This window comes from Gorilla gorilla, chromosome 1 (genome assembly GCF_029281585.2).
Source record: "Gorilla gorilla gorilla isolate KB3781 chromosome 1, NHGRI_mGorGor1-v2.1_pri, whole genome shotgun sequence".
Taxonomy (NCBI): Eukaryota; Metazoa; Chordata; class Mammalia; order Primates; family Hominidae; genus Gorilla; species Gorilla gorilla.
The window spans coordinates 165,768,217-165,794,100 of NC_073224.2; the positions used below are offsets into that span (position 1 = coordinate 165,768,217).

Consider the following 25,884-nt stretch of genomic DNA (forward strand, 5'->3'; position numbering starts at 1 on the left):
AAAGCTAAAAAGTAGGCAGTTGAACAAAATGGAGGAAAAGACACTGCATTAAGTAACATCAAAAAGATCTCAAATTTGAATTTAATATATCCTTAATTACACTAGTACTTAATTCTTACAATTTTTTTCTAATAGACATCTTTTTGATTGAAACTGAAAAGTAAACTGTTGTACAAAATGGAAAAAAAAGGCATTGAATTAAGTAATATCATGAGCATTATCCCAAATTTGGATTTGTGTGAACCAATATTTCATTTCTTCATCAAACTCTATGTCTTATTTACAAGAAGTTTTCAAGTGAGGCAAGAGTGCCAATCATACCAATTCCCTTATTATATATTACAAATTTTATGTAGAAAAATATTTGAACATATTTAAGAATTTTGGTGGGAGGGGACAATGTTATTTTATCAGGTTCATTACAGCAGTATTTGTTAATGTCACAAAGCTACTAACAAGGTTATTCATCTAATAGCTAAAATTTGAATGTCTCACACAAGTGTAGAACCTCTCATTTTGGAAAATTCTCTAATATATCTGAGATCAGTAAGGAGAATAGAAAAAACTCCACTTTGGAATAATACCATTAGTAGTTCATTGGCATGTTCAAATGGCATATAGATAGCATTAATGCAGAAGGTTTAAAATAAACAATTATTCCTGGAGGATGAATCTATAGACATTACTAACTATATTTGATTAATAGCACTGTTGAGAATCCCTGAAAATAAATGCCAGGAAGAAGATAATATCTTCATAAAGAAATTTCAAAATAGACTGTTAAGAGATGGGATAATCAATGTGAGAAATAAATCCTTTGAAATAAAAATATTTATATATATTTATATAGCTATATATTAAATATAATTATATATATAATTTTGTGTACATATATATAATTTGTGTACTAATGCCATGATTAACAGTATAAAGCCACCTTTAGCATTATGTGAAGAAATGAGATCTCTGAGGTTCCATGTTGATGGGTGTTGGTTTTTCAAGGATTTTTTTTTTTTTTTTTTGAGACGTAGTCTTGCTCTGTCGCCCAGGCTGGAGTGCACCCTCCTGGGTTCACGCCATTCTCCTGCCTCAGCCTCCCGAGTAGCTGGGACCACAGGCGCCCGCCACAATGTCCGGCTAATTTTTTGTATTTTTAGTAGAGACGGGGTTTCACCATATTAGCCAGGACGGTCTTGATCTCCTGACCTGGTAATCCGCCCGCCTCAGCCTCCCAAAGTGCTGGGATTACAGGCGTGAGCCACTGCGCCCGGCCCTTTCAAGGACTTTTTATGCATTTGTGAGCTAAAAAAGAAATGAAAATTAAGAAAATGAAAAGGCAAGCCACAGAATGGGAAAAAAAACTTTGGAAAACACGTATCTGACAAAGGATTGGTATCTGAAGTAATACAAAGTACTCAAACTCAACAATAACACAATACCACAATCAAAATATAATGGACAAAAGATCTGAACAGATAACTCACCAAGGAAGATATACATGTGGCTAATAAGCGTATGAAAGATGCTCAACATCATATATCATTAGGGAATTGCAAATTAAAACAATGAGATACCATTATTCGCCTATTAAAATGACCAAAATCAAAACATTGACAACATTATGTACTGGTGAGGTTGTGGAGCAATAAAATCTCTCATTCATTGCTGGTGGGAGTCCAAATGGTACAACCACATTGGAAGACAGTAGCAGTTTTTTACAAAATGAAATATATTATATGATTCAGCAAACGAACTCCTTGGTATTTATCCAAGTAAGTTGAAAACATATCCACACAAAAACCTGCACATAAATTTTTATAGCACTTTTATTCATAATTGTGTAAAGTTGGAAACAGCCAAGACATTTTCAATAGGTGAATGGATAAATAAACCAAACCATAGTGCATCCATGCGATGGAATGTTATTCAGTACTTTAAAAAATGAGTTATTTTTCTAAAGACTTGGAGGAACCTTAAATTGAAGCTTTCTTTAAATGAGGAAAGACTTATATATTTTCTATTTTGGAAGTCCAAATGATGTGTATATTATCCTACATCCCAGCACCAATAGAGCTTCATGAGTTTAATTTGTAAAGGTTTATTTATATCTGTGTATTCCATATCTGACTCTATATTTTTAAGACTGGTTTACTTGTAGTTGAGGCTAATCATTCGTAAGGTGTTCATCGATCACCTGTTAACATTATTCCTATGCGCTTAGCCCAGAAATTCTGATACAGTAGATATGAGATGGGGCCCATGAATCTGCCTTCTAGTTAATTCATTGACACTTAGAGCTGGAGGATTCTAATTTTAGGCCTTGGTTATGATATATAAAGTAACCAGTGTCTTGAAAGAGTACAAGAGTGTATCTGGATTTTCACATTTATTCTCATTTGAATCACACTGATTTGGTTTATCTGCACATCGTAGAAATTGATTCTTCCATTGGGGAATGTTGATCTTAAAACATACTTCCAAATAGACCACTTCAGCTCATACATTCTCTTCTCACCTATCACTGACTACCTTTTATGAAAGCTGAAATTACTCTTAATAAGTGAAAATTCACGTATATGAGAAATACTGTGTAAAATTATATTAAAAACCATTCATCCAAATATTTTAGATAAATTTAAGTAGTCAAAATTTAAAGCTATTAGAATTCTGAGCCTAATTTCCTAATTGAATTGAATGTAAATATTGTGACAACAAATTTTCTCTTTAAGACACAAATATTGTTGATAACATTTGAAGGCCTGTATAGCACCTTTATTTTATCTGGCTGCATTGTTCAGCCTCTTTCACAAATATTATCACTCTCCTGACTTGTTTATTATTCAGTGTATTTCTTTAACAGTATATTTTAACAAAAATTATCATACGAGTTATATAAAGTATGGTTTCATTTGTTTGTTGTTAGTTGTCTTGTCTAGAAGGGATGATTTTATCTCAGTTTCTTCACTGAATTTTTCAAATATTCTATGAAAATGGAAGTTTGTCTTCCTCTTGATAATTAGTTCGTTCACTGGTGAGGGCAGTGATAACATTCTGATTAGCTGTTATTGAAATGTTAGATATTTAAGTTATTTTGGGATAGAAAGTTCTATAAGAATGGGTTTTTTTTTAAATTTTAACTTTAATAACACTTTTTACTTGCACTATATCTTGGCAAAATTTTGTTTGTTTTCAGGTAAATTTTTGAAAGTGGAAAAAAAAATCAAGGCACTTTCTTATCTTTCCTAGATGTTTCATGGAACAATCACAGAAGAGCTAACCAGTCATGAAGAATGGAGTCACTATAATGAAAACATAAGAGAAGGTCAAAAAGATTTTGTTTTTGTGAAGTTCAATGGCCTTCATTTAAAGTCTGTGGAAAATTTGCAGTCTTGCATCTCTCTTAGAGTATGCATCTTCTCAAACAATTTTATTACAGATATTCATCCACTTCAAAGTTGTGTAAAATTAATCAAACTTGATCTCCATGGAAATCAGGTAAGCAATAGCCATTTCAGATATTTGCATATAAATGAAATTTCAGTCTTTTAATAAGTACTTATGTTACCTATGCACAGTATTTCTTCAACATGGTCTTTTGTCTAAAATATAAACAAAAATTTAACAATAAATTAAAAGCATGTAAGATGTATATAAATACAGACACTTTGATGTAAATGAAAATACATAAATAGTGTGTAATCTGGTATGTTTCACTTCTTAAATCTATAGCCTGGATTAAGAATGCCTCATGATTCCTTAATTTTCCTTAGGTAAGGAAAGTATTTTAGAAAAGTTTAAAGAGTCAACCTATTACAAAGAAATTTTCGTTGAACAAAAAAGTATGGTTATGCATTTTACTACGCTAATAATAATAAACTATCTCAGATACCCAGTGTATTATGGTTTTCAACTGGCCATCATTGGATAATTATAAATACTCTGTTTGCTTATTAATTAGAAACTTGCTATTTGGGGAATATTGAATTTTATATGTGTAATATTTTACCATTTTCTGTGCTATTCGAAAAAAGTAATTTTGGAATTTAAAAGATTTTTAATAATATTTCAGATAAAGAGTCTACCAAATACCAAATTTTGGAATGGATTGAAGAACCTAAAACTACTCTATCTTCATGACAATGGGTTTGCAAAGTTAAAGAATATATGTGTATTATCTGCCTGTCCAACCCTCATTGCCCTCACTATGTTTGATTGTCCAGTAAGCCTTAAAAAAGGATATAGACATGTTCTTGTTAACAGTATATGGCCTCTCAAAGCGCTGGATCATCATGTGATTTCTGATGAAGAAATAATTCAGAACTGGCATCTTCCTGAAAGATTCAAAGCATGTAACCATCGACTTTTCTTTAATTTCTGCCCAGCTTTGAGAAAGGTAATTGGCTTCTTTAGGGTTTCATTTTAATTAAATGTATAAAAGGAAAATTTTAGCTTCTGAGTTCTATATCTAAATTATATAAACTTTTTAATATTTTTGCATCATTTATATAAAATAATATAAACCAATGAATATATTTGTAATGTCTTTCTATCTGAAACTTTATAAAAGTTTGCATGCCAACTACATTAAACAAAGCCTGAAATGATCAAATTGTAGAGAAACAAATTTTTGTTTTTTAAATTGAAAGTAAATCTCTAATTTATTCAGAATTTGGTATATGAAAGACTCCACTGAGAAATACTTAATGTTTTTTAAGAGCGTTAAAGGATGACTTAGATTATTATTAGAAGATAAAATATTTAATTCTTACACAATTGATTTGGTTATTTGACAAGATAAAACCATCATCTGTTGATTTATAAAATGTTAGAAGAAGTGATTGTGAAAAGTTGATACCAAGTTAATGGATACAGACTAATTAAGTGGATTTACAAAAACATAAGGAAACGTTCTTTATAACACATGAATAAATATTAGAACAAATCATTTAAGAGTTCAAAAGGGGGTTAAATTAGGTACAAGATATAGTAACAATAAGTTGCAGGAAATGTTTATAATATGTTCTAAAGATATGTGAAGTCACATATATGTGTGTAGAAATTTTGAGGAAGAATAGAACATAATTTTGAACAGTGAGTATATCTAAAAGAATATATAAACATTGAACAGTGATTATGCATGGAAAAACTGAAAATTACAAAGTTGGAAGAATTTTATTACTGCATATAATTTTTTTAATTAGGGGCATATTAGTGATTTTGTAATAGTTTTAAAAATTTAGGATTTTGGTAATAATTTTGTACTAATAGTTAAAAATATAAAAAACAAGATAGTATTTAAGTCTGATATCTTAACCTGGGCCCTAAATAAAGAATTTCACTTAGGTACTTCAGTTGTGTAGTATGGCATAATGAAAGGTGGCAACATGCATGACCCTTTTAAGGATAATCAAAGTGACTGAGATTCATTTAAGGAAGTAATGGAAAGTTGGGCAGTGGGCATTGAGAAAGAACTTGGATGACCTACTAAAGAGCTTAGACTTGATGAATATAATGAAGATTAATTGAAATTATTTAAGTAGGAAAATTAGGGTAGGTCCCTCATAGTAAGTGCTCTATGAATAAATGATATTGACAAGGTTTTTAAAAGGTGATCAACCCAACATTTTGCTAGCAGATTAATGGAGGATAGAAGCCAAATGAGGGCAAGGGGATCAATTACTGTAGGTTCAAAATGATGTGATTAGGATTGATATAGGCAGATACCAGTAATAAAGAAGAAAGAACACAGTGTAGAGGACAGACACATATTCAGTGAATGCCATTGTGGTAGGCGCTTTATACATTTTATTTCTTCATTCTTTCACCAAGTATATACTGAGTACCTAATATATGAAAAGGACTGTCTGGGACTTGGAGATTCAGTGGTAAATAATACTGACAAAATTCTTGTCCTCATTAAGTCCAAGGGAAAGGCACAGAGAATAGACAAATCTGGAAACAAAAATAAAACAAAACAACCATAAAATGTCAGCTAGTGTTAGTTGCTAAAGAAAAGAAAGTAAGGCATTAACACAGACTGAAAGGGGTAGAGATTTGGGCTACATTAGCTAGGGTGGATGGGGAAGGCCTTTTTGAAAAATATTTATTCCTCATTGTTTCCTTGGATGTGGAAAAGTATTAGTCTTATTTTACAGGAGAAAATGAAGCATAGTGAGGTTTAGGAACTTACCCAATATTGGACAGAAAATGAGTCATGAGCTGGGATTTCAACAAGTCTGCAGTCAACATTGCATCACAAATGACAGTGCAGAGATTTGAGTGTACTTTTCACACTGAGTGTGGAAAGAGGAGAAGAATAAGTGTGGAAATACTCCTCTACTATTTTGAAGCTGGATAACTGGGACAGAAAAGAACTTATTTAACAGAAGTGGCAGCACTTAAATACTTTTGGTAAAAAGATAAGTTTGGTCATACTTCTTTGAGGCAGGATATTAAAGAAGAAATAATAACTAGACATTGGAAATGAAAAACAAAACTTCAGAAATAGTGTTCTGGACTTGATTGTAAATTCAGGAGTATTTGCTTGGGGTCATAGTTAAAGCCTAGTTCTCTCAGGTAAATACAGGGATCAATAAAGGCTGAAAACTAAGGACACAACCTTGGGGCACTGTCTCATTTTGTGGGTAGAAAGCAGTGTAACCAATGAAGATAAAGGATAATTGATCTCAGCAGGTAAGAGTAAAAAAAAAGTTAAATAGAAAAGAAAAAAAACATATTGGAATAATTTTTTATGGTAAAGAGGATGTCGCATCTTTAGAATTTCAATAGCTTGCAGTTGTTGGACATGAAATTGCGGTGGGTTATATATAATTGCCAAGTATAGAACCTTTACTGAGAATATTTTGGACAGAAGAAAAATAAAGCTTTAACTATAGGAAATAGAATTTATGAAAGATTTATTAAAGTGAAGTGGTACTTGCCTCACTTTAACTTACCAAATATATAACTTACCATATTTATACACTGAGAATAAATGAGTTTTGATTAGAAAGAGACTGAAAATGTCATAAATGAGGAAATAATTGGAGAAAATCATTGTGAAGAAGTATGAATGGACGGTAACACAAATGGAGTAAGACTTAAAGAGATATAGGCATACCAAATGCTGACATGATTTTTATGAGTTGTGAAGATTTAAAGAAATCTGTTTGAATAACAATTTTTGAGGCCACCTATAAATTTGTGTTCATTACTTCCACTAAGCAAAGTTCTTTTGATTATTCTTTGATCATTGAAATGTTTTGTATTTTATTTAATTTACAGCAACAAAAATAACTCTTGAGAAGGAATAAATATGAACCTATGGAGATAATTATTTAGTAATGTTTGAAATATATGTTTTAGAACATTGCACTTATTAATGAGTATAAGAATATTATGAAAACAGAAAAATAATGAGCCTTGTAAGAGTTCACACAATTATTTTATATAATTGGTATTCTACATTCAAGGAGAGCTTGAATATAGAAATTAAAGAAGCATATGCTCATTTGAAAAGAGACAAATCTAATAGTGTAATTAAAGCTTGTGCCTTATAACACAATAAAAATATCCAGAAGGATTTTATCCTTAATTGTGACATAAAATGATTTCTAACCTTTATTTTTTGAGTCAGAAAAAAACGAGGAAGCATAGGTTCTTCTTTGCTATACGAAATCAAAGTAACTTTACAAATTTGAAGTGCTTAGTTATCTAAAATCATATCATAGAAGGATATATATTTATATTTTGATTGTTGTATATATGTAACTTTTTAAAGATCAGAGTGATATGGGCAAGAAACCAGTGCTATCAGCCAGTATTGCATTTTGTTTACATGTAATAGAAATCCATCTAAACAAGGATTTTATTTTCATCATGTTACAGAAAGTTAGGATATAGGAAGTCCTTCCTTGTAGTTGCTCAAGGAAATCATGAAGGACCAAGTTTATTCTGGCTTCCTGCTCTGCCACCTTTAGCAAGTGGACAGTCCCCCTACCTCTCATAGGCAATGAACTTCTTCACATCCAAGAATGTGCTTAGGGCAGAAAAAAGGGATTGATGAGAACACAAATCACATGCCAGTGAAGTCCGTTCATTTTATATTAGGAAATAATAGCTCCTGCAACAAATGTCTTACTTGATAGACTTCTACCACTGGAACTGCCTCACATGACTACCACTAGATAGAATGGAATCTGGTTTGATGAGTATTTTTAAGTGGACACATTTACTTCCTAAACAAAACCAATATTCTATTAATAAAAAAGAAGGAAGATTCTTGTAAGGCAGCTAATATTTCTGTCACACAGAGAAAAACAAATTGATAATACAGTACAAGGTTGATATTTTAAGGTAGAGATTTTTAGCTTGAGCATTTAGCATCCATTTGTTCTTTTAATGTAAATGTCAAACAAAATATAAAAATCGTATGTATAATTACCAAAAACTATTTAAAAGTAAATTTATAATTCACTCAATAGAGTAATATAGATTAAATAATTTTTGTAAAATTTAACGTGTTTTTGCTTTCAAAAAATACAAAAGATAAAAAAGAATATACAGTTAAACAGTCTATATGAAAAAAACCATAAAAGTGTCAAAAGTAAGATTATGGCTTATGAAAATTACATGTTTACATTTATGGATGTTACCTGAATGTAAATGTAAGTAAATTGTAAGTGTATTATAAATGAATGTAAAAACTGAAATAAAGTTGTTCATTGGCAAGATTGATTCCAAAAACCAAAGTAATGGTGAACAGATCAACATAAAATGCTAAGCAAATATATATTAACTAGAACAAAGCAAATACTTAACATTAGTTTCAAACAATGTAGAATTCAGTATATAAAGCATTAAATGGCATAGATAGGAACTCTTTCATTGATATAAAAAGTAACTGCCACAATAATGATATTTTAGTTCTGACCATTAATGTGCACAATAGTATTATGCAAAAACATATACCATAAATACTTTGATAAATATAAGAATAAATCGATAGAAAATATTATAGTGGAAGGAAAACATAATATTTTTATGTCAACACATTATGTGTGGAAAAATAAGCACATAGGGCTTCCATATCTAAGAAGATAGAGTAGATATTCCTCTAGCTAAGTACAATTAAATATCCTGGACATTATATAGTAGTAATTACTACGTATTATATAATTAAATCGTATGATCTGTAATAAACATATTAATTCCCTAAAACATTAAAATATATGTTCCTTAAAACATATAATGTAAAACATATAATTCCTTAAGATATTATATGTAATAAACATATTAATATCTTAAAAATTATACACAAAACAAACATCAAGAGACCAAAAAGATAAAGAGAAGAGGCAGACTGGATAGAACAGTTGAAATGCAAGGAATGACACAGTGGTAAGTTCTTCATTTTCCTGGTTTGTTTTTCTTCTTCTTTATTAGTCAGGGTTCCCCAGAGGGACAGAACTAATAGGATAGATAGATAGATATATAAAGAGGAGTTTATTAAGTATTAACTTACATGATCACAAGGTCCCACAATAGGCTGTCTGCAAGCTTGAGGACCAAGGAGATCCAGTCTGGGTCTCAAAACTGAAGAACTTGGAGTCCAATGTTTGAGGGCAGGAAGCATCCAGCACAGGAGAAAGATGTAGGCTGGGAGGCTAGGCCAGTCATTTCCCCAGTGCCAGACTACATAATTGGCATAGACATACTTAGCAGCTGAAAGAACCCCTACACCTTCATATATCCAAAACCTGAAGCTGACAAAGTCAGCAACACAGAAGGGACAAAGGGTGCAAACAAAAAAATACATATTAAAAAAAGTAACAGAAGCCTGCTCTCTCTATCTAAATGAACAGGAAAGGATCAACATAGCAAGACTGATAACTTTTAGAAAATAACCACTCTACTGCAGTCAAAGTACAGAAAAATCTGTGGTCTCACATTCGCCCATGCAGCAAAGTCTGGGTGGGGAGTTTAGACCTCTACCTTTTTGAGACTCATGTGAAGCAACCCAACACCCTGTAGGGTGATGTCAAAGGAGGCCAAGTAAGGAACCAGGGATTTCATTTCTGTTGGCCAGTTATAAGCCCTTACTAACCCATTGTGGTACAACATTCCTGCCCCTCCCTGCTGAGGTGGTGTCAGAGGAGAACTAATGGAGATCAAGACTTTTACCATTGCTGGGTGATAACAAGGCTACCCCTAAAGCTGTGCCAATTAAGACCACACAGGAGCTATAACCCCTACAAGATAAACAACAGAAAAAAAATACTGAAAAATGAACATAGCTTCAGGTGTCCATGGAATTATAATAAAAGATATAACTTTCATGTCATCAGAGTCTCAAGAAAACAGAGTGCAGCACTGAAAAGGTGCTTGATTAAGAAATAATGGCTAAAAACTTCCCAAATGTTGCAATAGACATAAATCTGCAGATTTAAGAAGCTGAGAAAACCCCAAATCAGCCCAAAGAAGTCCAATGCCAAAAAATATCTTAATTAAGCTTCTTAAAACTGAAGACAAAGGAAAAAATCTGGAAAACAAGAAAGACAACACTTTACCTATAGGTGAAAAACAATGAGAGTGACAAAATTTTGCACCAAAAACCGTAAAGAATATAAGCAAGTTGCAAAATATTTTTCAAGCTCAGAAAGAAAATAACACTATCAAATCATAATTCTATGACAATGAAAATATTCCTCAGGAATGAAGAGGGAATTAATATATACTCAGATAGAGGAAAACTAAGAGAATCTATTACTAGCATACCTCCCCTAAAATAATAGCTAAAGGAAGCTCTCTACATAGAAAGAAAATGATAAAAGAAGGCTGTGGAATATCAGGAAGGAAGAAAGAACATGGTAAGCAAAAATATGGGTAAACGAAATACACTTTCTTTCTCTTGAGTATTATAAATACTGTGTAAGCAAAAATTATAACACTGTCTCAGGTTGTTCTAAATATATATAGAATGTATACTTAAGAATTATAAACAGGAGTGTAAAGGGATGTTAAGAGGGATAAGGTTTCCATACTTCACCTGATCTGGTAAATTGGTAACATTACATGGTTGTGACATTAGTTGACTGTGGTATGTTAAAGCATCTACTAAGAAAGCTGTACAAAGAGATATACAAAAACAATATATAAAGAGGAGTGTGATGTCAGCAAGATGGAAGAATAGGAGATTCTCAGTTCTAGCCCTCCCTCAGAAGCACCAATTTAGTAACTATTCATGGATAATAATGCCTTTGTGAGAATTCCGGAACCCAGGGGAGAGGTTACAGCACCCAGTAGAGTGCAAAATCTGGGGAAGAATGTTAAAAGGATAAAAGGAACAATTTTACTTTACTTGTGTCACCCTTTCCCCAAGCTAGCAGAGCATCACAGTGAGAAGGATCTTTTTGGCCTCCCATTTATCCAGTGGGGGAAGGAGAGTCTGAGATGAATGTTCGTTTTCCTCAGCATTTCAGGGTGTTGCCTGAGAGGTGCACTTCTATCTTGCATCAGTCAGAATATGGGAGAATTAGCACAGCTAAATCATCAGGGGACAACTAGGAACAACAACAACAAAAAAAAGGGGGAGGGCAGAGCTGTTAGCGGTGGGCAAACAGATATTGGCAGTAGCCCCATAGCCCCTACCATTGGCCTTGACTGACTGTAGACCTGTCATCATCTTCACCTAACAACATCTTCTTCCATTTGGCCCCAGCAGACCAGCTGGCCTCACCTGACCTTGGACCCCATCGGCCTCATCTGGCTTTACAGCCAGTAGACACTGGTCAGCAGGCTTCACCAGCCATAGACACCAGTCAGAGCCCCAGAATCCCAGGGTGCACTGACTGGTGAAGACCTTTAATTCCTAAAGCCAGCCTATGAAGATGAGAAGATTGTTTTAGATGTAACTGCTTCTTAAAATGCACAAGCACCAACATAAGTATATAAGGACAATGAAGAATAAGGGAAACATTCTACCATCAAAGGAAACTAAAGGAAACTAATAAAGCTCTCTCTAGCAACCAAACCTAAAGAAATGGAAATCTGCAAACTGCCTCACAAAGAATTCAAAATAATATTCTTGAAGAATCTTAGTGAACTACAAAAGAACATTGACAAATAACTAAATGAAATCAGAAAAACAATACATAAAAAATGGGATGTTAAAGAAATAGAAACTATTAACCAACAAGAAATAGAAAACATTAACCAAAATGAAGTTGTAGGCTGGGTGCAGTGACTCATGCCTGTAATCCCAGCACTTTCAGAGGCCAAGGCGGGTGGATCACCCAAGGTCAGAAGTTCAAGGCCAGCCTGGTTAACATGGTAAAACTCTGTCTCTACTAAAAATACAAAAAAAAAAAAAAAATAGCCAGGCGTGATGGCAGGTGCCTGTAATCTCAGCTGCTTGGGAGGCTGAGGCAGGAGAATTGCTTGAACCTGGGAGGCAGAGGTTACAGTGAGCTGAGATCGCACCATTGCAGTGCAGCCTGGGCAACAAGAGTGAAACTCCTGTCAAAAACAGGAAGGAAGGAAGTGGGGAAGGGCGGAAGGGGGATTGTAGAGTTCAGTGTTATAATGAATTAACTGAAAAATTCAATAGAGAGTTTCAACAGTAGACTCAGTCAAGCAGAAGAAAGAATTAGTGAAATTAAAGACAGGTCATTTGAAAGTGTCCAGTCAGAGAGACGAAAAGAAAAGAAAAAAAAAGTGTGAAGAAACTCTATGGGACTGATGAGACACCATGAAGTAAAACAATATAACGCATTATGGATATCTTACAAAGTTAAGAGAGACAGAGAGAAAAGAGGGAAGAAAGTAAATAAAATAATGACTGAACACGTCACAAATCTGGAGAAAGAAACGGATACCTATACTTAGGAAGCCCAAAAATCTGCACATAGATAGAAATGAAAGAAATTTACATCAAGATACATCAGAAACCTTGTGGGCTGGAAGAAAATGAGATGGTATATTCAGAACACTAAATAAACAACAACAAAAAACCCAAAACGTGACAACCAAAAATACTATGCCTAGCAAAATGCTTATTCAAAAAATGAAAGAGAGATAAAGACATTTACAGATAGACAAAAATTGAAGGAGTTCATCACCACTAGGCCTACCTTACAAGAAGTGCTGAAGGAAGTTTTTTGAATTGAAACAAAATTTATTTTATTATTATTATTTTTTATTATTGTTTGAATTGAAACAAAATATTAAGTCTAAACAAAATTTGTTACTGAATATACAATATGAAAAGTATGATATCAGTGACAAAATATGGGAGGGGACAGTAAAAGTGCAGAAATATACATGTGTTTGACAATAATTTATAGCAGCTTAAAATAGACTTTATTTAGAGGTTTGATACAAACCTCATGATAACAAAGAAAAAACCTATGGTAGATACACAAAAGATAAAATAGCATCAAAGCATAGCAGTATAAAAATTATCAAGCCACAAAGAAAGACTACAAGAGAAGAAGAACAAGAGAACTACAAAACAGAAAACAATAAAATGGTAATCATTAGCCTTACTATTAATAATTATTTTAAGTGTAAATGGATTAAACTCACCAGTTAAAAGATAAGGAGGGAGTGAATGGAATTTTTTTTTTTTTTTTTTGAGATGGGCTCTCGCTCTGTCGCCCAGGCTGGAGTGCAGTGGCGTGATCTCAGCTCACTGCAAGCTCCACGTCCTGGGTTCATGCCATTCTCCTGCCTCAGCCTCCCAAGTAGCTGGAACTATAGGTGCCCGCTACCACACCCAGCTAATTTTTTGTATTTTTAGTAGAGACGGCCAGGATGCTGGCCAGGATGGTCTCAATCTCTTGACCTCGTGATCCACCTGCCTCATCCTCCCAAAGTGCTGGGATTACAGGCGTGAGCCACCGTGCCTGGCCTGAATGGATTTTTAAAAAACCGAGACCCAACTATATGCTGTCTGCAAGAGATTTTCCTTGTATTTAAATCCTCACATATTGGTGAAGGGAAAGAAATGAAAAAACATATTTCTTGCTAATCATAACTAAAGGATACCAGGAGTGTCTACATTTATTAAAAAAGTAGGCTTTAATTAAAAAACTTACAAAAGACAAAGGAGGTCATCAAATAATGATAAAAGGGTTAATCCAACAAGAAGCTATAACAAATATAAATATATTTGCACTCAACATTAAATTATGTAATATGTGAAGCAACATTAGCAGTTATTAGGAGAAAACAGAAACACAATAATACAGAACTTCAATACCCCACTTTCAACAATTGATAGATCATCCAGAAAGTAAATTGATAGGGAACAGCAGACTTGAATAACACTGGGGGCCAAATATACCTAACAGACATGTACACAGAATCCAGCAGTAATATAATATACATTCCTTTCAAGCACACACAGAACCTTCTTTAGAATAAATGACATAGTCACATATAAGTATTAAGAAATTTAAAATGATTGAATTTATTCCAAGAATATTTTCTAAGCACAATGGAATAAAACTAGATATCATTAACAAAAGGAAATTGGGAAAATTCACAAATGCAAGGAAATTAAACAACTATTGAGTCAAAAGAGAAATCAAAAGAAATCATAAAACACTGATACAAGTGAAAATGAACTTACTAAAATTTGTGAAAACACAACCTACCAAAACTTATAGGATAAAGTAAAAGCAGTATGATAAGGGAGATTTATAGTGAAATCTATTTTAAAAAAGAAAAAATGATCTCAACCACCTGTACACCTGAAGGAACTAGAAAAGTTAACAAACTAAACCTAAAATTGGCAGAAATAAAGAAATAAAGATCAGGGCAAAAATAAATGAAATATGGAATAGCAAAGAAATTCAACAAAATTCAGTTGGCTTTTTAAAAAGACAAACAAGATAGACAAACTCAGCAATAATAACACAGAAAAAAAGAAGACTTAAATAAACTCAGAAATGAAAGAAGAGACATTACAACTAATGCCACAGATATAAAAAAGATTTTGAGACTCATTTAAAACATACTCCAACAAAGTGGACAACTTAGAAGAAATAATAAATAAATTCCCAGAAACATACAACCTCCCAAGAATAAATCAAGAAAAAATAGAATGCTTGAACATACCTATAACAAATAAGGAGGCTGATTATGTAATCAAATTCCTCTCTAATGAGAAAAGTCCAGGGTCAGATGGCTTTATATATGAATTTTAAAGCATTAATACCAATTATTTTTAAATTCTGCCCCCCAAAAAGAAGAGCGAACACTTCTAAACTCATGTTATAAGTCCAGCATTACACTGCTACCAAAGCCAGGCAAAAACAACACAAGAAAACTACAGGTCAATATCTGTGATGAACATGGATACAGCAATTTTCACCAAGGTATTAAGAAACTGAATCCAGCAGTACATTGAAAGGATCACACACTGTGACTGAGAGAGATTTGTCTCTGGGAGCCATGGATGGTTCAACCTATGCAAATCAATCAATGTGATGCACCACATTAACAGAATGAATAATAAAAATCACACAATTATCTCCATAGATGCAGAAAAACATTTGACAAAAATTCAACACGTTTTATGATTAAAAAAGCTCTCAACAATTATGTATGGAAAGAGTTTCCCTTAATGCCATATAAGGACTATATATAAAAAGCCCACAGTTAACATCATACTCAACAGTGAAAAACTTTTAAGTATTTTTTCCTAAGATATGGAACAAGGTAACGATGCCTCTATTCAACATAGTATTGGAAGTCCAAGCCAAAGCAATGGGACAAAACAGATAAATAAATGCCATGAAAGTTAGGATGGAAGAAGTAAAATTATCTCTACTTGCAGGTGGCATGGTCTTATATGTTGAAAACCTTAAACCATGCTACAAGAATACTGTTAGAATTAATAAATGCATTTAGTAAAGTTACACATAACTCCATTACATTTTTACACATTAATAATAAAAAATCTGAAAAGGAAATTAAGAAAGCAATCCCATTTAAAATAGCACCAGAAAGAATAAAATACATAGGAATAAACCTATCCAAGGAGGTGAAAACTTGTACACTGAAAAGTATAAAACACTAATGGAAAAACTAAAGTAGACATAAGTAAGTTGGAAGGTATCCTGGGTTCATGGACTAAAAAATTAGTATTGTTAAAATGTCTATCCCACCCAAAGCAATGCAGATTTGATCAATTCCTATCAAAATACCTAAGTAATTTTTTACAGAAATGGAAAAAAATCCTAAAATTAATATGGCACCACAAAAGATCCTGAATAGCCAAAACAATCTTAAGCAAAACAAACACAAAAACCAAATAAAGCTGGAGGCATCACACTTACTGGTTTCAAAATACGTTACAAATCTATAGTAATTAAAACAGTGTAGTACTGGCATACAAGTAGACATATAGAACAATAGAACAGAATACAGAACCTAGAAATAAACCCATGGATATATGTTCAACTAATTTTCAGCAAGGGTGCCAAGAATACACAACAGAGAAAAGATATTCTCTTCAATAGATGATGTTGAGAAAACTGGATATCCACATCAAAAAGAATGAAATTGGACCTTTGTCTTACACTATACTCAAAAAGAATTAAAATCTTAAAGGTAAGATCTGAATCTATAAAACTTCTAGAAGGAAACAGGGGAAAACCTTCTTGACATCGGTCTTAGCAATGGTTTCTCCAATATCCCACTAAAAACACAATCAACAAAAGCAAAAACAGTCCATTAAGACTACATCAAACTAAAAAGCTGCTACACAGCAAGGGAAACAATCAACAGAGTGAAATGGCAACTTATAGACTAGGAGAAAATATTGGCAAATCATTTATTTAATGAGGGGTAAATTTCCAAATTATATAAGGAACTCTTATACCTTAATAGCAAAGACAAACAAACAAAAAATAACCCGAATAAGGAATGGTTAACAGACTTGAATAGACATTTCTCCAAAGAATACATAAAAATGAATACATAAAAAAGATATATGAAAAGATAACACTACTAATCATATGAGAAATGAAAATCAAAGAATGAGGAGATACCATTGCATACTTCCTAGGATGGCTATTATTAAAACACAACAAAGCAGCCTGTAATTCCAGTGTTTTGGGAGGCTGAGGCAGAAGGATCACTTGAGGCCAGGAGTTCAAGACTAACCTGGACAACATAACAAGACCCTGTCTCTACAAAAAATTTAAGAAATTAACCAGGTGTGGCGTGCACTTGTAGTCTCAGCTATTTGGGAGGCTAAAGTGAGAGGATTGCTTGAGTCCAGGAGTTTGAGGCTGCAGTGAGCTACAATTTTGCCAGTGGCACACCAGCCTGGGTGACAGAGCAAGACCCTGTCTCTTAAAAAAAAGTGTTGGAGAAATTGAAACCTTTGTACACTGTTGGTGGCAATGTAAAATAGTACAGCTATTATGGAAACATTATGGAGGTTTCTCAACAAAGTACAAATAGAGCTATCATATGATCCAGCATTTCTACTTCTGGGTCTATATAAGAAACAATTAAAATCAGGATCTTGAACAGTATTCCATGTTCATTGTAACATTATTCATAATGGCCAAGAGACAGAAACAGCCTGCACGTTCACGGAGAGATGAATACAGAAATAAACTGTACATACACAATTGAATATTGTTTAGCCTTAAAAAAAGAAGGAAATCCTACCATTTGTGACAATATGGATGGACCTGAAAGATACTATGCAATGTGAAACAGGTCAGTCATGGAAGGACAAATACCAGATGATTTCTCCTATGTGAAGCATCTAACATAGTCAAATTTACAGCAGTAGATAATCAAATCATGTTTACCAGGGGATAGGGAGGACACCGTGGGAAGTGTTGTTCAAGGTTTACAAATACCCAGTTATGCAAGATGAGGAAGTTCCTACAAATTGTGGTACAACATAGAGCCTAAAGCTTGCAATAATGTATTGTAAACTTAAAAGTTTATTAAGTGAGTAGATCTCATGTTAAGTGTTCTTACCACAAACAAACAAAAGAAAATAAAAGTGACACAAGAGAACCAAAAGAACTTTTAGAGGTGATGGATATATTTATTACCTTGATTATGGACATAGTAACACAAGTAATACATATGTCCATACTCACATTAATTATGTTTAGGCTTTTTGTGTATACTAATTATATGTCAGGAAAACTGGGGGAGAAAACCTCACTATAGATAAATCTAAATGTAATTCCAAAAATGTTTAAGTAACCCATAGGAAATCAAGAGAAGAAAACAATGAAAGAAAAAAACAGAGGAATCTAACAGAAAACAAAAAATAAAATGGTAGTCTTAAGCATTAACCTGTCTATAATTACATTAAAATTTACAGTAAATGGTCTAAATATGCCAGTTATAAGAAAGAGATTGGCAAATTGGGCTTCAAAACATTATTCAGCTATGCGTTGTTAACAATAAACTAATTTCAAATTGAATGTTATAGGCAAATTGAAAATAAAATGATGGAAAAATATGTATCATACAAAAATTAGTTAAAAGTCGGATTGAGTAGCTGTATGAATATCTGATAAAGGAAATTTCAGCACAAAGGGAATTATCAGAGGTGGAGAGAGATGTTATATCATGATAAAAGGTTCAATCTACTAATAAGGCATAGCCATTCTAAATGGGGATGCATTAAACAATAAAGCAACAAAATATATGGACAGAAAACTGAAATGAGAGATAGGCAAATCTACAAATATAGTTGGAGATGTCAATACTTCTCTCTATCAACTAGACAGGAAATTAGAACAACTAGATATGAAATTAGGATATATATAGAAAATATGAGCATCCTATTAACCAATAGTATGTAATTGACATTTATAGAACACCACCCAACAACAGCAAAATATACATTCTTTTCAAGTGTCCATGAAATTCTATATAGACTATATCCTTAAATATCAGCAACTATCCCTAAAACAAAAATCAATAAATTTAATAGAATTTAAATCATACAGGGTGTGCTATCTGATGACAGAAAGATAAGAGGAAAATCTCCAAACACTTGGAAACTATTACACATTTCTAATAAATCCATTAGTCAAGGAGGAAGTCTTTCGTGTGTGTGTGTGCGTTTTTTTATTTTATGTTTTTAATTGTACAATTCAGTGGTTTTAGTGTATTTTATCATTTCAATAGGTTTTTGTGGAACAGGTGCTGTTTGGTTACATGAATAAGTTCTTTAGTGGTGATTTCTGAGATTTTGGTGCTCCCATCACCAGAGCAATGTACACTATATCCAGTATGCAGTCTTTTATCTCTCACCCCCAATCACTTCTTTCCCCAAGTCCCCAAAGTCCATTGTATCATTCTTTAAAAAAATATGTGGAAGTTTAGAGTGTCGTATTTTTTAATTTTTATTTTTATTTTAAGTTCTGGGGTACATGTGCAGGATGTGCAGGTTTGTTACATAGTTAAACATGTGTCACGGTGGTTTACTGCACCTATGAACCTATCACCTTCTTATGCCTTTGAGTCCTCATAGCTTAGCTCCCACTGTGAGTGAGAACATACGATATTTGGTTTTCCATTCCTGAGTTACTTCACTTAGAATAATGGTCTCCAATTTCATCCAGGTTGCTGCAAATGCCATTATTTCATTCCTTTTTATGGCTGAGTCGTATTCCGTGGTATATGTATACCACATTTTCTTTATCCTCTCGTTGATTGATGGGCATTTGGGCTGGTTCCATATTTTTGCAATTCCAAATTGTGCTGCTCTAAACATCTGTGTGCAAGTGCAAGTATCTTTTTTGTATAATGACTTCTTTTCCTCTGGATAGACACCCAGGAGTGGGATTGCTGGATCTAATGGTAGATCTACTTTTAGTTATTTAAATAATCTCCACACTGTTTTCCATAGTGGTTGTAATAGTTTACATTTCACCAATAGTGTAGAAGTGTTCCCTTTTCACCACATCCACGCCAGCATCTATTATTATTATTTTTTTATTATGGCCATTCTTGCAGGAGTAAGGTGATATCACTTTGTGGTTTTGATTTGTGTTTTCCTGACAATTAGTGATGTTAAGCATTTTTTTCATATGTTTGTTGGCCATTTGTATATCTTCTTTTGAGAATTGTCTATTCGTGTCCTTAGCCCAAAAGAGGATGGTGTAAAAGAAATAAAGAAATGGTTAACTGAATAAAAATACAAATACAAAGTATTAAAAGTTGTGGGACACAGCTAAGGCAATGCTTAGAGGAAAATTTATAGCACTAAATTGGAAAAGAGGGAAAATATCATATCAATGATCTATGCTTCCCACTCAAGAACTAGAAAAAGAAGAGCAAAATTAACCCAAAGCCAGCAGAAGGAACAAAATGATAAGGAGTGAATATTAGTGAAACTTAAAAACCAAAGAAGTTGAGAAAATTAGGAAAACAAGCATCTGGTTCTTTGAAAAAGTGAATAAAATTGACAAACCTGTCAAGACTGACAAAGGAAAAGGGAGAGACAAATTATCAACATCATGCATGAAACTAGAGAGATCACAGGCCTTGCAAATGTTAACAGAATAATAATACTAAATATTCTACACACATAAACTAGACTGTCTGGATGAAATGAAACACTTCTACAGAAAAAAAACACAAACTATAAAAAACTCACCCACCATGAAATAGATAATTTGAATAATTGTATAACTATTAAGGAAATTGATTTCATAGTTTTAAAATTCACAAAAGAGAAACATACAAGTCTAGATTGCTTCACTGGAGAATTATCCCAAACATGTAAAAGTAACACCAATTCTGTACAATATATTCCAAAAAATAAAAATAAAAAAAGGAACACCTCCTAATTGATATTATGAAGCTAAAATTATCTGGATACCAAAATGAAAGACAGCACAAGAAAGGAAAACCACAGATCAATATTCCTTAAGAGCATAAGCATAGAAATCTTTAAAAATATTAGCGAATACAATTCAGCAGTGTATAAAAATATATACTATGATCAAGTGGGAGCAAGTATAGGGATTCAAGGATGGTTCAACATTCTAAACCAATGAATGCAATCCACCTTATTAAAAGACTGAAGAAGAGATGTCATACCAATTCATGCAGAAAAAAAATTTGACAAATTTCAACATCTATTTGTGACAAAAACTTTCAGAAAAATATGTTTAGAAGGCAACTTCCTCAACTTGAGGAAAAACATCAAGAAAATACCTACAACTAACATTATGCTTAATGGTGAAAGAACGCTTTTCCCACATTATTGGGAATAAAGCATGGATGTCTACTATCACTTGTCTTTTCAGCATAGTGCCAGAAAATAGCCAGTACAACAAGGTGGGAAAAGGAAACAAAAGGAAAATAAATTGGAAAAGAGGAAATACAACTCTATTTGCAGATGATCATTTGATCACCTATGTAAAAAATCCTCAAGAATCTACAAAGACTATATTAGAACTAATAAGTAAGGTTAGCATTGTCTCAGTATGCCAGATAAACATACAAAAATTATAGTTCTATATACTAGCAATGAACACATGGAAGCCAAAATTTGAAATACAATTTATCATCATTCAAAGAAATGAAATACTTAATATATAAATCTAACAATACATGCACAGTACTGCTGTGCTGAAAACTACATAACACTGATTTAAAAAATAAAATAAAAATAAAGATCTCAATTCTACTGAAATTTATATACAGCTTCGATGCAATTCTTATCAAAATTCCATAAGATCATAGATGTAGTCAAGATTATACTGAATTTTATATGGAAATATAAACAAACTAGAATTGTTAAAAGAACTTAGAAAAACAAGAAAAAAGTGGGATGCATCAGTTACCTTATTTTTAGACACGTGTAGCTATCGTAATCAAGACTGTGGTGGTATTGATAACACATGGGCACATAGATCAATAGAACAGAAAATAAAACCTAAAAATAGGTTCATGCAATATGTCCAAATGAATTTTGGCAAAGGTACAAATGTAATTTGATGAAGTAAAAAAGTCTTTTCAATAAATGGTCCTGGAGCAATTGGGTATCCATAGCCAAAAGACCAATGACATCAAAACCCCTCAGTCTAAGTTTCATACTTTATACAAAAATTAACTCAAAATAGGTCAAGCAGTTGTGTAAGATGTAAAGTTACAGAATTTTAGAAAAGTAATACTTTTGGGCACCTAGGACTAGACAGAATTCTTAGACCTGACATCAAAAGCATACTTTGTAAAAGGAATAAATGATAAAATGCACGTAATCAAATTTTTTTTCAAAAATTTTGCTCTATGAAAGACCCTGTTAGGAGAATGAAAAGATAAGCTACAGATTTGGGGCAAGTATTTGCAAACTCTATGTATTTGTTTGCTAGGGCTGCCATAACAAAGTACCACTAGTTAGCTTAAAGAGAAATGTATTTATTTATTTACAATTCTGGAGGCTAGAAGTCCAAGATTGAGGCATCAGCAAAGTTGATTTCTTCTGAAGACTCTCTCATTGGCTTGTAGATGCTCTTCTTCTCCCTGTCTTTACATGGTGTTTCCTCTGTGAAAGTGTTTGTGTCCAAATTTCTTAAAAGAACACCAGTCATACTGTATTAGAGCCCACCCATATGGTCTTATTTTAACTTATTTACCTCTTAGAACTCTATCTCCAAATACAGTCACATTCTGAGTTATTGGGGGTTAGTAATTCAGTATATGAATTTGAGGGGAAATGATTCAGCCTATAACACCCTGTATCTGAAAAAAGACTAGTATATAGAAAATGTATACAACTCTCAAGCCTTAAAACACACACACACAGACACACATACACACACACGTCAAAAACATATGAAACAATCTAATTAAAAATTGAACAAAATCCAGAAGAGGAATTTCACCAAAGGGTATATACAGATGGCAAAGTAATCACATGAAAACATATTCAATATCATTAGCTGTTAGGGAAATGGAAATTAAAACCACAATGAGATATTACTACATACTATTCAGAATGGCTAAAATTAAAAAAAAAAGAGTGACAATAAATTCTGGCATGTATGCAGAAAAACTGGTAGGAAAATAAAATAGCACAGCCACTCTGGAAAATATTTTGACATTTTCTGAAAAAACTAAACATGGAATAATCATATGATTCAGCAATTGCAATATTGAGAATTTATCCCAGAGAAATGAAGGCTTATGTTCACATAAAAGCTTGTACATGAGTGTTTAAAGCAGTTTTATTGGTAATGGCCCCAAACTGGAAAATACCTAGATGTCCTTCAATGAGTGAGTGGTTAAATGAATTGACACATCCCTACCATGGTATGGTACTCAACCAGAAATATTAACAGATTATTGATACACATGCAGCAATCTGTATGAATGTCCATAGAATAATGCTATTTATATAAAATTATTTCAACAATAGAAAAATTATATTTTCACTGCCTAGCACACTTAGAGTACTCACTTTTGTTATATAACTACTATGTACTATGTTACAGTTTTGTTCTATGCCCTGGGTTTACAGTTAATAAAACACAGCCATCTTGTACCTCAGTGTTTACCAAGTCATCCTTAGAAATACTGATTTAAATAATGCAAAAGATTCCATGCTAGTGTGGGGAGTTTCACACAGATTTTTTACCATTTTGTGGGACTATTAAAGTGAACATAATATTAAAAGAATAAATAAAAAGGTAAAAATGATATGATTTTTCTTTATTTGAAATAAACACTTACGGGATTGGTATGTTTTACACTTTTCAAATATGCTGAGAAAATGTGTGCCAAATTTGGATTTTTAAAAAAAATTAACTGATATAATTGTACATATTTATGGCATTCATGGTGTTTCAAAATACATAGTGTATAGTGATCCAATCAGCATAGTTAGCATATTCATCATCTCAAACATTTATCATTTCTTTGTGTTGGGAACATTCACTATCTTCCTTCTAGCTATCTAAAACTATATAATATGTTATTATTAACTATAGTCATTTTGCAGTGATATAAACACTAGAACCTATTCCTCCTATCTACATGTAATTTTCTGTCTTTTGACAAATCTTTTCTATCTCTTCTTTCCCTCTACCCTTCCCAGCCTCTAGTATCCTCTGTTCTACACTTTACTTCTATGAGATCAAATATTCTTATGGAAAATATTCACAAATAAAATAGAAAAAGATAAACTTTATGGACTAGATCGTAGAACTAAAAACATGGAAGTAGGAAATATAAAAATTATATAAGTACAATAGGCATTTAGAATGTCAAATTAATTGGGAAATTGTTTTGCATCATTTTATACAATGTGACTAGCATATAGTTTTAGAATTAGTTTTTAAACAACTCTTACTGTCAACATGCAAAACACTCTTATCCATATGAGTCATAATTATAAAAGTCCTTAATATTCTTTTGCATGTCTCACTCTATTTCGTTCCAGGATTAGTAATAGCCCCTTTCATTTCAGGCACGTAGTATAGAATTTCTATTGTTCTACCAATCATTTTATTGATTGTTGATAGTTTTTTGCCTAAACATCTTTTGTTCTTTGCTAAGCCTTTACTATAATTCCTTTGATTGGACTGAAAACATTTGTAGTGATTATCTTTTATAGTTAATTTGTTGATTTCATAATTTTACATTATATTAGTTTGGATAAATTAATTAGTACATGTCTCTTTTTAGATAAAATTTTGTAAGTATCGAATATAATAATGTATGTAGAAGTCCCTTATAAACCCTAAAACACTATATCATTTTAAGTATTGCTATAAAACTGTTGAAAGATAACATTGTTTGCACGCTTAAAACCTCACAACAACCCAGTGAGTTGTACCATCGTTATCTCCATTTTACAAATGATGAAAACATGAGACAGATAGGTTATTTACCCTATAATACACAGCTAGCAAGTGGTAGAACTAGGATTTAAACAAATGTAGTTTTTCTTCAGAGCCGTCACTTCTTTAATGGAGGGAATGCATTATTATTATTATTTTACAAAGAGGATTCGTTCATCTTCAGACATCAAATGGTTTATGGCATTTGTAAAATTTTGCAGGGTCTTTATTGTTACTTTTCAAGATCATTGTTTTATGACATCAGAAAGCTTAAGTATTGTCTGGAGTTTACTTGTTCTCTGGAAGGGACACTCATACTACCCAGAGCTGATGAATATTCTGTTTATTTCTTTAATGAGAAGGAATTTTTCATGACTCAGTGAGAAGCAGGACTCTGATGTAAACTGCAATATGAGCTTAATGTTTCTCTACTGATGAGAACTGCTTCTGACCAGGGCTACTTGGGTGTAATCATCTAAATTCCCTCCTGTATTCTTTCTGCTTCTCCAACACTTCTACCCCCATCCCCTTGCCACCACTTATGCGCTTTTACGTCATTACACTCAACCCCTTTAATCCTAAGCCACAGGTGGCATCATGAGCACAAATGTAATTAACAAAGAAACATATAGATTTGTGGAAATCACATCTATACTAGAAACTAGTAAAAGATAGTATTCTTACAAAATATTATTAGCTCTGGATAATTCTAGACATAGCAAAGACTTTTTGTCAGATACGATGAAGGTGAGACTGCTATGGTCTAAATGTGGCCAGTCTAAAATTTACATGCTAAAATCTAATCTCCAATGTGATGGTATTTGGAGGTGGAGACTTTTGGAGGTGATTAGGTCATGAGGGTAGAACCCTCATAAATAGGATTCATGTTCTTTGTAAAGAGGCCCCGGAGAGATCCGTCCCCTTTCCATTACGTGAGGACACAGTGGGAAGGTACCATCTATGGACCAGGAAATGGGCCTTAATCCAACACTAAAACTGCCAGTAGCTTTATCTTGGACTTCCCAACCTCCAGAACTGA

At 32.7% G+C, this 25,884-nt stretch overlaps 1 protein-coding gene across 2 annotated transcripts in view; it reads left to right on the plus strand.

The window, feature by feature from the left end:
- The window catches only part of LRRIQ3 (leucine rich repeats and IQ motif containing 3), a 172,014-nt gene that overhangs the window by 11,261 nt on the left and 134,869 nt on the right, over positions 1-25,884 (plus strand). Inside the window, exons 2-3 of one of the 2 annotated variants that reach the window (XM_063697669.1) lie at positions 3,247-3,495; positions 4,070-4,393. In XM_063697669.1, coding sequence (XP_063553739.1) covers positions 3,247-3,495; positions 4,070-4,393 — 573 coding nt within the window. The remainder of the gene's footprint in view (positions 1-3,246; positions 3,496-4,069; positions 4,394-25,884) is intronic. The other variant, XM_063697672.1, reaches the window with a different exon arrangement.